Consider the following 14991-nt stretch of genomic DNA (forward strand, 5'->3'; position numbering starts at 1 on the left):
TAGCTTGCCAGCCAGCCAGCTTTCCTATCTTTCACTCTCTGACTCCCCAGCGCTGGGAGATAAGTACGCACCATGACCTGGCATTTTCCAATGGGTGCTGGGGATCAAGCTCCTCGGTGCCTGCATAGCTTCCTGATGTTAGGGAACGAAGGAAGCCCTGAGAGTGTAAATGCATGCCATGTCAAGGACCAGAGGGACATGGCTAAGCCTTCCTATCTGGGCCATGTGTGAATATTGGTAGCATAGGAAGGCAATGTCCTCCGTGGCCTTTCTCCAACATGCTTACGACCTGGAGGCTGCTCCCCTACAGAGACGTCTCCTACTGAGACGAGCTAACTCTTGCCTCCTTGTTCATCTGTGTATGACATCACATCACAAACATGCTGAGCTTCCAGGATGCTACAATCTTCCATCAGAGAGCCCAGGTCGCCCAAACAATCTCTGTTGTACACGCATCTGTCTTGGCTAGTCAGAGCTGTTCTTAAGCTGTGATGGGCACAGTACCCCTGACACCTACATTTTCTTCTGACAGAGGAGCCTTAAAAACACAGATTAAAAAGCTGTCTTTGCTAAGGTTCTCATTTTCTGTTTCTGAAGTGTGTGTGTGTGTGTGTGTGTGTGTGTGTGAGAGAGAGAGAGAGAGAGACAGACAGACAGACAGACAGACAGACAGACAGAGACAGACACAGAGAGAGAGACAGAGAGAAACCCAGGGCTCTACTGCTGAGCCAATAGCACCCACGTCCCTCACAACTGTCCTTGTCTGATTTCCTAGTCATCAGTGTCATCATCTGCAGTGCTATGGATGGAACACAGGACCTTGTGAATGGGGTCTAACATGGGGTCTAACAACCTCAAACCAACCAGCAGCATAAGAAAAGGTGACTCACCTGCTCCAAGAGAAAATGATGGACATCTTCCCCTTCCGGTAAAAAGTCCTTCCAGCTGAGGTCAGCCTCCCTCCACAGGGCACCTACTTTTTTATGGCTCTAAAACAGAGATAAACTCATCCATCAGCTTCGTTTGCAAGAAGAAAACAAAGTTTGCTTGCTATAAAAAGTCCTGACTACTCTATAGAGACTAAAAACCAAAGTCAAAAGCCTAGTATCTGAGATATCTGAGTACATATCAGTTCAATGGGGACTCTGGCATGGAAGCCACACCTGAAATGTGGCACTTAGTAGGTGGCCAAGCATCTGGAGCTCCAGGCCAGTCTGGACTACATAACAAGTCCCAACACAGCCTGGCCTACAGAGCTGACCTTTTCTCCCAAACCTAAAAATAAGTCTGTAAATCAACAAAATGGTGAATGATTACGTCCATCAATAACTACCAGCCTAACACATTATGTTTCCAGACTCTTGTTTCCCGCCTTCCTGACAACCCTGGATATATACCACCATTAAGTCAGACATAGGCCTCCAAGGCATCCCTGTTCAAAGACCACCTTTCCATTTGAGCAGACAAGAGTCTTGCTCAGCTGGAAACGCGCAAGCAGGTCTGCTTGCCACCTCATGAACACAGTGTAAGAGAAAACACTAGGCCATGAGGTAAGGCCTGGGTTCAGCTGAGCAGGGTGAGGCACGCCTGTAAGGCGCAGTACTTGGGAGGGTGGGCAGGAAGACTGCCATCAATTTGGGGCTAGCTGTGAGACTCTGTCTCAAAAATGATAAAAAAAAAAAAAAAGTATAAAGATACCAAAAAAACAAAAACAAACAAAAAACCCACCAAAAACAAAAACAAAAAAAAAGAAAATTCATCAAAAATCTGGTTTTGTTTAGAAGTGGGTGGTAGTTTCTGTTACTGAAAATGAAAGTTTATAGCAATTAAATTTTAAGTAAGAACTAAAGAAGGTGGAAGAAGGAATGCTGAATTTAAAAGAATAGTTCAGTAAACATTTTAGTGCTATATGGGAGAGTTTTATCACAAAACAGGAAGTCACCAAAAGCAGGCTGTTGAAAGCATCTCTCCATTTTACACAGTTTCACAAGTGATCACAGAAGGGCTGTGGTTGTGAGCACGTTGCCCTGGGTTAAGAACTTGAAAGGCTAACCTAGCACATCAGCACCTGCGGCTCAGACCCACCACAGCAAGAACCCCAGCATCTTCAGGGGGGCTCTGCTTTGTGCCAACATCCCCTTTCTAGAAGACACTGCTGTGAAGCCCCACGTACTTCTGCTTGACAGGTTCCCATCTGCCCCTTTCCCTTTCCAGCCTACACAGACTTTGGAGGCTCATTTATCTTTGGAATAACAGATATTTAACTGCAATAAACTGAAAGAATTCACTCTCCTGCACTATCATTTTCCCACTTATTTCTAAGAAGACTGTACTAGCACTTTGTCATAAGTATTTAGAGTGACAACCATTTTGTGAATCTTTAGTTTATGAATAATGAGTGTTTTAACTACATGTAGGTCAGAAGGGGCATCAGAACCCTCGGAGCTGGAGTTAGAGACAGTTGTCAGTATGTGGGTGCTAGGATCTGAACCAGGGTCCTCTGCAAGATCAGCAAGTTCCCTTAATCACTGAGCCATCTGTCCAGCCCCACTCTCAAAGTTTTTTTGACATTTATTAAAAGTAATATATTAATTTTGTTCCAAAACAAGACATAAATAACATGTAGCCTGAGACTGCTTAGAACACAGCTTTCCTTCTAGTTGTGATTGGGTAATTCTTCCCAAAGTTGTTGGTAACAGAAGGGCGGATGTACCTCTGACAGAAGCCAGGTCAAGCAGCGGCCATACTCTTCTCCCACGGTCAAAAAGAAACGGGAATACTTGTACACCGAGCCCGGAACTGTTCACAGAACCCAAGCTCACTGCTGTCACTGCCCTTCCCACCACATGGTCAAAGGGTCTGACACTGTTGGCACTCACCATTTGTCTGCATAGAAGGTGTAGGATTTCAGAAAGCAGGACCCCAGCTCTGCCAACAGGAAGTAATGGCTTGCTGAATTCCCTGTAAAGACAGGAGCAGCCGGTGAACACTGGCACGCTTCTGTTCTGTGCAGACACAGGACTCGGGCCAGCCCGTCAGACTTGCTGGTCACCTCAAGTTCAGTGGAGGAGGAGGAGGGCGCAGAAGCCCAGGATCTGTCTTTATACTTAAGCACTTCAATGGCTGAAGTGGAGAGGATGTCTCTCTATTTACCCATGGCATCACAGCAAAGACTGAGGCTCAGTTAAGGCTTAGGCACAAACAGACTTAAGACAGAATTTTCTTGTTTCTATGTTATTTTCAGAGTGAGGCAAGTCTTTCCTAAACTAAATTCTCTAGGGTTAGTTAATATTGTAATTCCTCAAAAAAGGGTTCTGTTAATTAACCAAGATCATGCTTAATTAAATTGTTTTTATTGTTTTGCTTTTCCATGAAGACTTTACAATCCCCAAAGTGCCAATATATATTTTGTGAACCTTTAAGAGGAGGCCCGGGGGCTGGTGAGATGGCTCAGTGGGTAAGAGCACCCGACTGCTCTTCCGAAGGTCCAGAGTTCAAATCCCAGCAACCACATGGTGGCTCACAACCATCTGTAACGAGATCTGGCGCCCTCTTCTGGAGTGTCTGAAGATAGCTACAGTGAACTTACATATAATAAATAAATAAATCTTAAAAAAAAAAAAAAAAAAAAAAAAAAGAGGAGGCCCAAGAACTGCTGCAGGGACAACAGTGTCGTGAAGAAGAGAAGAACTAGTTAGTAACCCAAGGTGGCACTGATGCCCATTCACACCCAGGGCAGGATATCCTTCTAACCTGAGTCTGGCACTTTTAATCCCAGTTTTTGGAGGCAGAGGCAGGTAGATCTCTTTGATTTTGAAGCCAGCTTGGTCTACAAAGCAAGTTACAGAACAGCAAGCGCTACACTGAGAAATCCTGTTTTGAAAAACCAAAACTAAAAAAATAAAATAGAATAACTGTGAGCTTCTAATACAATGGTGCAGCTCAGTAGGCAGAGCAAACCCAGACTAACAAGAAACATCAGGAAATAATCTCCTCCCTGACTCTGACCTGAGACGGCCACCCCACAGGGCCAAGGGTCTCTCAGATCCTTAACAGACTTCAACTACAGACAATGCAGCAATTTCCCTTTGACAATGGAGGCTAAGGAGTCTGGAGAGATGGCTCAGAAGTTAAGAACATTGGCGGCTCTTCCAAAGGACCCTGGATTCAATTCCCGTCACCCAGATGGCAGCTTAAAGCTGTTTGTAACTCCAATCTTAGGGGACCTGACACTGTCGCAAGAAATATATGCAGGTAAAACACTAATCAATGGTCATAAAATAAAAATAACTATTAAAAAAGGAATGCTAAACAGTTATAGGCTGTGCCCATGAGTGTGCAGAGGTGCCAATGGGGAAAGGTGTTGACTCATTTACCTTGATAGACATTAAACAGAACAAACACAACTTACACAATAAGTTCTCTCATGGAAATTCCCCCTTCTTTTAACATGGGGGTGACTAGTTCAGCCAGGTACAACCAAATATGGGGAATATCAATGGCCATGTCATCTGCCAACTCCAAGGTTTCAGAAAAACTGAAATAAGAATAAGAGAAAAAAATCACTGCAAATAGAATTTAAAAGTTAAAATTAAATAGAGACGAAATCAGTAAAGCACAAGTTTCTGCCCACTGAATACTTTTGTGTGAAGGCCCTGGCCCAGCCCCAGAGGTGTGGACACAATCTCAGTCCCCTCGCACACTCGTAGGGGAGACAAAGACCAGATCAGGCAAAGGCAGACTGCACAAACCCTGACAAGACCCCTGTATGGCAATGACTTCTGAAATTCTTAGATAGCCATGTGAAGTGTGGGTAACAGCTATCATAAAAGTCACAGACTGAATGTATGTAACCACGCAGCCTGAAGCACTGGCAGGGAGAAGGACTCAGCATGTTTAGAGACACACACGGAGGGAAAGCTGGAAGCCTGTAGCACTGTATTACAGGTTACATACTGTGCTAGTCTAAGGATTTCCAGACCTTCCTTTGTGCCATCAAATGTTGGTATTTTTTTTTTAGTATAATGTAAAATAAAGGTGAATTAAATATATAACTAAGGCACAAGCACACACTTCCATACTCCCAAGGACACACTGCCAAACTCTCAGCTGTTTGGGAAGCTAAGGTGAGAGGGTTATAAGTTAGAGTTTAACTTGAGCAACAGAGCTTGACCTGTATCAAAAACAGAAAAAAAGGCTTCTGTGTGTGTGTGTGTGTGTGTGTGTGTGTATACACAGTCACAAGTGGGCTCAAACTGTAACCTCTGACTTAATGCAAACAGTTCAGGGCTTGTCCAACTGTTTTCACATACAGCTGTTTTTAAAAGTACAAACTGGAGACAAGAGACATGCACAGTTCTGCTAGTCATGTGACAAGGAGGGATGAAGGGCACGCCAGGAGCAGGTAACAGTTGGCTCCAAGTCCTGTGTAACACGGGTGTTTTCAACTGTAATCCCACTCTGTGTAGCTCAGATCCATTTTTAACTGTGGCTTTCAGGCATCCTAACCATGTCAAGGGTTTGAGCTCATAGCCTGCAATGCTCAGACATCCACCCCAATGGAGCAGACTTGCACACCCTCTCATTACGTGCACAGTCAGCTGTTAATATGTCGCTGGGGGACACAATCTGGCAGAACACCGGGATTTCTGGGTAAATCACTAATGTTCTTGGACACTCTGCACAGGGTAAGCTATATAATGCGCCCAATAGACAACTGAACTTTCCTTGTCATTAAACAAAACATTGTTTCATCTCACATCATAACTAAAAGACTTCTTGATTCTTGGCTTGTGTTTCCACTTTGCATTCAGCTCGTTCATCATAGAGCAGTTTACAAAACACAGTGGGGAATCAAATCCTTTCTGCTTATAAAATGACTCCCCCCTGCCCACTTATCACAGTGTTTCATAGATGCAGCTCATAGGTATTGAAGTTTGTAGTGTTCAGTCCTTTTAGAAGCAATACCTCAGTCGTGCAATTTGCTTCTGTTTGTTGCACAGCTGAACTAGTATCTCCTATGGGCTGAGTGAATGAGAGGGAGCAGCTCTTAGCCATGCACTGTGCTCTGCACACCAACAGCAAACGACTGAAGGAGGCAATCCCTGGGTCAAAGTCTAAGCAGAGAAGTAGAAGACCTCGACAGCGGGACGCTCAGTGGGAACCTTAGACAGTGACAGTGACGCAAACCCTCTTCCAAGAGAAACCGTCTCAGACAGCAGATTAGTGCAGAAGAAACTCTGAAGAAACTGTCTGTGCTTTCTAACAAGTACCACAGAGCAGCTGTAAACAAGACAGCACCGGGTGAGAACACAGCGACCGATGGAAGAGAGCAGGGCGGAAACCCAATAAGGATGCACTCAGATGTGAGCTTATGGTCCCAAAGGTGCGAGACTGCACAGCGGGGCAGGGCCGTCCTTGCTAGGTTTCCACATGCAGAACAGGCTGACCCTCTAACTTGTGAAAACATAGAAATGTAAAGGCAGCACGAGGGAGGTGGGAGGGGGCGGGCTCCACAGAGCTAGCTGGGCAGCCCTTTTCTGCCATGACTCAGGGTGCAGGCAACTAAAACAGCACCAGGGCAGCAGGAAAGCAGTGAGCAGGGCCACTGCAAAGGGAACAGGAGCTGCAAGTCAGACTGGGCCACAGCAATCTCTGACACCTCAAGGTCACTTCACAGAAACCTACAGGATCTACAGGGCAAACACATACTCAACAATCTCATGAGGAAAAATTGAGGTTCACCGACTTAAAGCCTTGTGACGAGTGAATGAGCTGTGGTTCTTTTCCATTCCAGACACCGGATGGAGGTCTCAGGGAAAAATCAGAGGATAACACGCGTGTCTTAGCCCAGTCTACAAACTGCGGTTCTATCAATCAACACTGCATATGATGTCAGAACAGTACAGTGACACAGAGGCCAGGATGGCAGACATCACCTAGCAGCTGAGGTGTAAGGATACTGGATACCAACCCTTTGAAAAAGTCCTGCTTGCTGAGTTTTTCTGACTGCACCAGCTGATACAGTAAGTGGCCCATGTGGTCCCTGGTGATCTGGCTCCGTTCCAGGGTGAACTCCACACCCACCTTCACGAACACATGCAGTGGGCCCTGGGCGCTCAGCTCCTCTATGCACTGTGTGGCCTCCTGTTCAAACAAATAAAGGCTTGTTCCAAAATCTGATGTTACGGGTAACTTCAAAATCTAAATATATTAAAAACAGTATAAAGCTTTTCAAACAAGACAGTTTTCCAATCTAAATTTTTTCCTTGTTTAATATTAAAAAGGGTGCTATACGCAAATTTCTAGAATAAAAAGTAGAGAGAAATAAAAATACTGATTTAGTTAGGTGTGGCAACACACACACTAAAAATGCTGAGGCAGGAGGATGACTGTTTAGTTCAAATCTATCCCAGGATGCACACTGAGTTCAAGGCTCCAGCAGGGTGACAAAGCAAGGTCCCACATCAGGACACCTGTGCTCATCAGGTCAGAAAGCTGAGGCAGAAGGATTGCCTTAATCCAGACTGAAATCGAGACCAGGTAATGCAGTGAGGCTCTGAACTTCCTTCCCAAGGCGATGGCCTCACAGAGCTTTGACATTTGTTGTTGTTTTCTAGATTTATTTTTGTATTTAACATGTATGTATGTGCATGTGCCTGAACATCTGCATACACTGCACATGTGTGTAGGAGCTAGTATTAGGCCTGGGTCCTCTAAGAGCCGTAAACACCCTTGTCAGCTGAACCAGCTCCTGGGTTAACAGTTTTAGTTAGGGTAACTCAGAGGCAAAGCAAAGCATGCTCCTTCCCCTCCCCCCACCTCCCTGTCTCTCTCTCTCTCCCTCCCTCTCTCTCTCTCTCTCTCTCTCTCTCTCTGTCTCTCTATCTATCTATATCTATATATACTTATTATATAAGTACACTGTAGCTGTCTTCAGACACACCAGAAGAGGGCATCAGATTCTATTATAGATGGTTGGGAGTCACTATGTGATTGCTGGGATTTGAACTCAGGACCTCTGGAAGAGCAGTCAGTGCTCTTAACCACAGAGCCATCTCTCCAGCAGCCCAAAGTATGTTTCCAAACAAGAGTTTGGTGGTTCATACCTCTAATCCTAGCACTTAAGAGGTTGAGATAGGCAGATTGCCACAAGTTGGAGGCTAGTTTCTACTACAGTGTGAGACTTGTAAAAACCAAAGCCAAAATATTATTGTATTTAACATTCATATATGCATGTAATGTATATGGAGGATGTAACAGTATGTGTCAACCTGCATCACTTTAAAACTCTGAAAACAAGATACTGTAAAATAGAACAACACCAAGATTCAAAGACTTTAACGTGAGCCAGGACTGGTAAAGGATGCCTTTAGTCCCAGCACTGGGGAGGGGGTAGGAGAGGCAAGGGCAAGGGCAGGGGCAGAGGCAGGGGCAGAGGCAGAGGCAGGCAGATCTGAGTTTGAGATCAGCATGATCTAAAGAGTGAGTTCAAGGACAAACAGTGCTACAGAGAAACCCTGTCTATAAAAAAAACCCTAAACAAACCAAACCACAAATAAACAACAAACAAGAACTTAATGTGGCAACTGGGGTTATCCTGCCTTGGGATGTCAGTACCGCACAATCTCACACCAAAGAGGTCTGCTATTACAGGAAGTTACATGGATTGTGGCGTGATCCACCTGATTGGCATGTCTCTAGACTGCAGGACAAAGCCTATTGGTCAAGCTTGCTGGCCATGCAGTTCGCAGCTACCACGGTGCTAGCTGGCTTCCCTTTCCTTTACCCTCTGAAGCAAGCTCTTCTTGAGAGGACAGAGGTGAGAAAGGTGGCCACTGACACAGCAGAGGAGAGTGCCCGCAGGCGGCTCTATCTGCGTTTCTGTTATTTAATACTTTGAGTGCTCAGGTCAAATTATCTAGTACAACCTATCTACCTCTGTAAGGTCATTAGTTGTTACTTCTGTGTCTTCCCACATATTCAGAAAGCTTACACTGGTGAGGAGGTGTCCTCACGTGTCCACTACTGACCCTGAAATACACTGCAGCTTTGTGCTTGGGGGAGTTCAATTTGAGCTGACATCACATGGCATGAAGCCTTTTTGGCCATCTAACTTTGCAGACACTGCTGTGTCACCTGCAGTCACTCTGCAGGCTCTCCTGCCTTTCATGTTTCTCCATGAGCCAAGGTGCTGCCAGCTCGTCAATGCTGGCTGTCTAGGAAGGAGGCACAGGGCAGCAGCCCTCTGCTGTTCATTCAAGGGTCACTCTGTTCCAGGGTCAAGTCTGCAGACTCATCCCTTCACCTTTAATCACCAAAAGCCTTCTCTAGCTGGTGTGGGGGCTGATGACGGCAACTCCAGGAAAGCGAGGCTGTGATGTAAGTGCTCCAGCTTAACTGGGCTTTAGAGCAAGACACTGTCCCAAAACACAACATCCCATGCGTGTCCAGGAACTGGGAGGCAGAGGCAGGCGAATTCAAAGGACAAGATCAACCTTGGCTAGTGAGTTTAGGGCTAGCCTGGCCTGCACAAGGCCTCAAAAGAAACTGAAAACAAACAAAAACCTCTAAAATACCATCCTTCCCACTTCCAAATGCTGGCTATTACAGGTGTGAAGGTTTCAAGGCTTGGATAGACATAATCAAGGTGATTTTGTGTACAAAAAGCAGATAATGGTTAGGTTATTCAAAAAATATGAGTAATGAGATTTTCAATAATACCAAAGCAAAAGTGTAAGTTATCAGGCAGCTGTTTAACAGAAGAGACACCTTCTGACCTCAGCGGTAAACTAGATTGGGTCACACGATCTTCCGTCACCCCTTCTAGCTCAGGACATCTGTGGAGTCACCTGCACTGCTCTGTCTGTCACTGGACTGGGGCTTTTTTCAGGCAAGAGGTCTGCCCTACCAACCATCACTTAGAGTTCAGGTGGAGGAGATGTCAGAAAGGCAAGCTCACGGGGTAGGGGTGGGGGGTGTCTTGAAATGTCTTAGGCCTTCTGACCTGAACACACACTGTCCTTTTGTGCCTCAGTTTCCCACTTACAAAACAAAGGAAAAATGATGGCAGTCATAACCCACGGAAAATGATGATACGATGTCTAAGGACCCAGACAGGTGGGACAGGGGCCAGAAGTGGCCGCAGTGATACTCTGCTGTCTGCTCCTTAATGCCACCGTCAGTTTAGCCTCCTCTCCGTTACAATGACTGGAATCCATTCTCTTTTGCCACTCTTAAATTTGTGAGTGACAGAGACCATCAGTTTAAAACAGAGAACTTGGCAGAAATGCTGAGCCAACTGAACCCTGAAGGGCTGGATTAGGAAATCCATGTCTTACCTGCTCATGTGACCCTCGGTCACAGCGAGCTGCCGTGCTCTCTGACACGGGCTGCCTTAGAGTTGCCTGCTGCCCTCACTGTCAGCATTTACCTTAAAGTCATTGATGTGCAAGAACTCGTCAATGATGGACTTGGACTTCCTCTCCACCTCCTCTTCTGACAGTGCAGGCTTGTCAGGGGCTGGCACAGCACACATTTCCGATTTTGCTATGAATGAGATCAAAGAGCAAGAAGATAAAACACTAAGTATCAGTCCAACTGGACCTTTGCTGGTGATGTCTACGTGCTCTCACGCTGGCTTTTCAGGGCAAATGTCTTATGGATATTGGTTTGACAGAGTCAGACAAATGAAAGGAAAATCAAAGGCCCTTTTCTTTAGGACAGAGAGGTACACAGTAATACCAGAGTCTACGCTCTAGCCATGACCAGGAGTTAGGGATAGTTTGAACCTTTAGAGCCATAGCTTGGCAGTTTCTGTATTTCCCTGCAACTGCTTAAAGAATGAGCCCACAAAGGCCTCTAGACCACACAGGGGTGAGTGCCTGCTTGACAGAGTACTGACTACACTGGCCCAGTGTGGGACCTGCATAAACACTGCCTGGCCACTCCTGCCTTCCCTCTGGCTGGCCTCTCCTGCTGCCCTGCTCTCCTATGCTTCCCACCTGCTCCACCCCAGAAGTCTGTCTCATCTTTACTCATCATCATGAACTCTAAGATGATTCAAAACCATTTTATCTACCAGCTTCTGTTCCAAGTGTTTCTGCAAGTTAACTCAATTTCTTCTAAGAAAGAACTGGACAGGGTGTATGTGAATCGATAAAAATCCAGAGCTCAGACTGAAGACACAGAGAACTGTTACTGTGCCACCAGAGTCTGAGCACATGCACCCTAAATACAAACAAACCCCGCACAAGTGACGAGGGAGACGAGGCTGGAGAAGATGGCTGACACGTTCTCTGTTAAGCAGGGATAACGTGAGCCCTACCAGAGCCTACAGGGCTTTGAACACACTGACATCCGATGACCATGGGACCAGGGGCTGGAAGGACTGTGAGAAAGTCAGAATACTGATCATATAGGAAAAGGACCTTGTTGTCACGGCATGGCAGACAGGGAGGACTGGAAGCTCTGTGATGGCCCAGCTCTGGAGAGACACCAGTGACACCCAATGACAACACTGTGCGGATGCTCCCAGGGGTGGGTCCAGAATTTACTCATCAATAGTCTTGGTAGCTTTATTACTGCTTATTTTTTTGTTTAAGTGTATGAGTACGGTACCCGTCCTACATGAGTGCTGTGTGATCAGAGGTCTGAAGAGGGTGTGGGAACTGAGTGTGGCTCCTCTAAACGCAGAGCCAGTGTTTTTAACTGCTGAATGACCTCGCCAGTCCTGTCTCTGTATTTTGCTTCTGAATTTAAAGCCAATAGGAGGTCTGTCTTGCATCCCAGGGCCCTCTCACCTAGCTCCCTCGTTTTGCTTCGGTCGGCCTCAGCGCTGGCCCGCTCTGCATCCAGGCCTCCTGTCAGCTGTTTCACGGTCTCCAACATCTCTCTGCGCTGCTCTTCCTGAGACTGGTTGTCCAGCAGGTCTTTGCTGCTGCCCCTCAGGAATGTGTTGGGACGGGCTGTTCCAGCTGGAAGTGGCTTGTCACTCTTCTCCCTGCCCATGCTTCCACGACTAAAAAGATAAAACAACAGGCCTCAGAAGATAATGTCCTGCTTCATACAACACAAAGTGTTACCAAGATTTTCTACATATAACTATTTTAAATCTTTCTCTTTGTAAGGCCACCTGTGATTGGAAGGCATCAGACCGACCAGTTGATCCATTTTCCAGCCTTCTACACAACTTCAGATATAAGGCACTAACTATATTTCAAAGTGTACTAACTCGCAGAATAGGCAAAAATCTGAGCTTCCAAAGGAATACTTACTAAGATATTTTAATTTTACCTTTAGGAGGAAAAAGGACACTACCTTAAGACTTTATTTTGTGTGTGTAGTCTTTGATTTTGTAACTTTAAAACATCCATAGATCTTATATATACAGGAAGGCAGTTTTGTTTTTTTTTTTTTTTTAAATATTTATTTATTATATATAAGTACACTGTAGTGTGTCTTCAGACACTCCAGAAGAGAGCATCAGATTTCGTGGCAGTTTTGTTTTTCATGGATCAAAATCATTCTTTAAAAACTCAAGCTGGGCGTGGTGGCGCACGCCTTTAATCCCAGCACTCGGGAGGCAGAGGCAGGCGGATTTCTGAGTTCGAGGTCAGCCTGGTGTACAGAGTGAGTTCCAGGACAGCCAAGGCTACACACAGAGAAACCTTGTCTCGAAAAACCAGCCAACCAACCAAACAAACAAAAAAATCCAAAAAACAAAACAAAACAAAAAAACCCCTCAAGTGTGAAGGGCTAGAGAGATGGCTCAGCGGCTAAAAGCACTGATGGCTCAACTAGAGGACTCGGGTTCAGTTCTCAGCACCCACATGAGAGCTGAAATGTCTATAACTCCAGTATCCAAGATCTGACACTCTCACACAGACACAACACATGCAGATAAAACATCAACGCATATAAAATAAATCGTAAAACATTGAAGCGTGAGAAGCTTCGGACAGACAGGCGACAGCTGCTGCTAGGCAGAGTCCCTTTCTCTAGCGTGTGAGCCATGCTTGGCCATCACACTCCAGTGCATGCCCACACCAGAGAGCATACGGGCAGCTCTAACCTCCGGATTTATGTGTATGTATGTGTATACATACATATATACATATATGTGCATAAATAAAAGTTATAAGGTATAAAGTTGGGAGGAAGATAGAGGGCAAGGGCCCAGAAGATTTATAGGGAAGTGAATATGATCTAAATACACTGTATTCATTTATGAAAACACCAAAGAATATACTACAATAATTATCAAAGAGACATGAAGGGGGGGGTTTAAGATGGCTTAGGAGGTAAAGTTGCTTGCTGCCAACCTAGTGACTTGAGTGAATTTCCAGGGCCGGGTCTTTCTAGCTCTAATTTCTCCTCACTGGCTGCCACACATGCTTCCGCAACAACCCACACACATGTGCAATGACTGCAGAGTAAAGTGTAAGGGTGAATGACACGGGGACTGTTCTCTTGGAAGTATCCAGGCTGTCACACACCAGTCAACATCTCTGGAGAGTGACAAGAACACAGGCCTGCATGGCTGTCCTCCAACTTGGAGGTCCCTGTACTTCTGCTTCTAGGTGTGAGCCACCATGCCTGGCTGCCAGAAAATTTTGTTTTCAACTGCAGGGCTCTGAGTGTGGGGGTTAACCCGGGACCTTAAACTGGTTAAGCACAAGCTGTGAACGCTACTGAAATACTTTAGCTGTCAGTGGTGAGTCCTTACTTGTGTGTAGACCTCTGAAGAACAGAGACAGTGATGCAGTGGGAGCCAACTGAATGGCAGGAAGCAAACGTTAGACAGGGCTAACCTCATTACTGAGACACTACATCATTTGGTTTCAAGCATTTGTTTTCTTTTCCAGAAACTTCAAATACATGGGAATTATGTGAGAGAGGCAGAGGAAAATTTCACCAGCTAAAGCCATACACTTTATCTTAGAACTTTAAACTGGAGGCACTTGACAGCACTGGGTGTCTGTCTCCCTGCTGACTTAGGTCAGACAATTCTTGAGCAAGGTAACTCAGGAGGGGAGACTCAGGATGGACTGAAGTTAACCCAAAGAACATACACAAGAACATGAAAAACAGAAGCAGCAGAGTCCACGGGAGCAACAGATGGGCCGCAGTCCTGGTGGTCAGAGCCTGCTGCAGAAGCCTCACACATGAACAACAGTCTGACGTTTGGGAATGGAAGCATTATGTAACTTGAACAACACTGAGACAGAAGCGGATGGGTATTGGCTGGTGGTGTTCCTTAATTTTCATGCCTGAGTACAAGGATGCTTCCACTGCAGGAAGTGTGGCAAGGTGCTCTATCTGGTCTGCCTAAGGAACAAAGCATGGCCAGATAACCTGCTCTCTCCTCATCCCACCCCACCCCACCATAAAGGTATTCCCACTTTACAAATGACATGTATGTCAAGATCAGAGGAAGACATTTAACTCTACGGATGACAAGAACACCTGTAAGAATTATCACCATAATTTACATGTGTTAGAGGGAGAGCGAGGTGGAGGGAGGGAGAGAATGAGTGTTAGGGAGACAGAGCTGGCAGGCAGATTGGCCATCATAAACATGAAAGCAATGCTCACCTGGTTAACGCCCTTCGGGAATCAAACTCTAAAGGTGTGGCCGACGGGGACCCTGAAGGTGCTGGAGGTTGCAGAGGAGAGAATCTATTTAAACTGGAAGCACTTGACCGTAAGGCATCTATAGGTGTTGTAGATTTAGAAAGAAAATACAAATTACATGGTTAATATGCAAATACTTGTTTTCCTGCCAGCTGGGAGTAAGAAACAAGACCAGGAATTCCTTTCCTTCTAAAATTGGAAACAGGTCTATGTTGTTCAGGTTGGCCCTAACTGCTGGGTTGGACTGGTTCCCAAGTAGGTGGGACAACAGGTAAACTCCACCCCCACCCCCCACCCCTGTTCTTTTTCTAATAAGATCTCATATAGGCAAGGCCAGTCTGGAACTCACTATGTAGT

At 45.6% G+C, this 14991-nt stretch overlaps 1 protein-coding gene across 30 annotated transcripts in view; it reads right to left on the minus strand.

The window, feature by feature from the left end:
* Eif4g3 (eukaryotic translation initiation factor 4 gamma 3) overlaps window positions 1–14991 on the minus strand; it is a 212567-nt gene that overhangs the window by 12441 nt on the left and 185135 nt on the right. For 28 of the 30 annotated variants that reach the window (XM_085838779.1, XM_085838778.1, XM_085838802.1 and 25 more), the window contains 7 exons: window positions 14596–14713; window positions 11802–12019; window positions 10433–10548; window positions 6974–7146; window positions 4412–4537; window positions 2880–2961; window positions 891–989 (listed from right to left, as the gene is read on the minus strand). In XM_085838779.1, coding sequence (XP_085694905.1) covers window positions 891–989; window positions 2880–2961; window positions 4412–4537; window positions 6974–7146; window positions 10433–10548; window positions 11802–12019; window positions 14596–14713 — 932 coding nt within the window. The remainder of the gene's footprint in view (window positions 1–890; window positions 990–2879; window positions 2962–4411; window positions 4538–6973; window positions 7147–10432; window positions 10549–11801; window positions 12020–14595; window positions 14714–14991) is intronic. The other 2 variants (XM_029476707.2, XM_085838787.1) reach the window with 1 other exon arrangement.

This window comes from Mus caroli, unplaced genomic scaffold (assembly GCF_978045245.1).
Source record: "Mus caroli unplaced genomic scaffold, Mus_caroli_1 scaffold_6, whole genome shotgun sequence".
Classification (NCBI taxonomy): domain Eukaryota; kingdom Metazoa; phylum Chordata; class Mammalia; order Rodentia; family Muridae; genus Mus; species Mus caroli.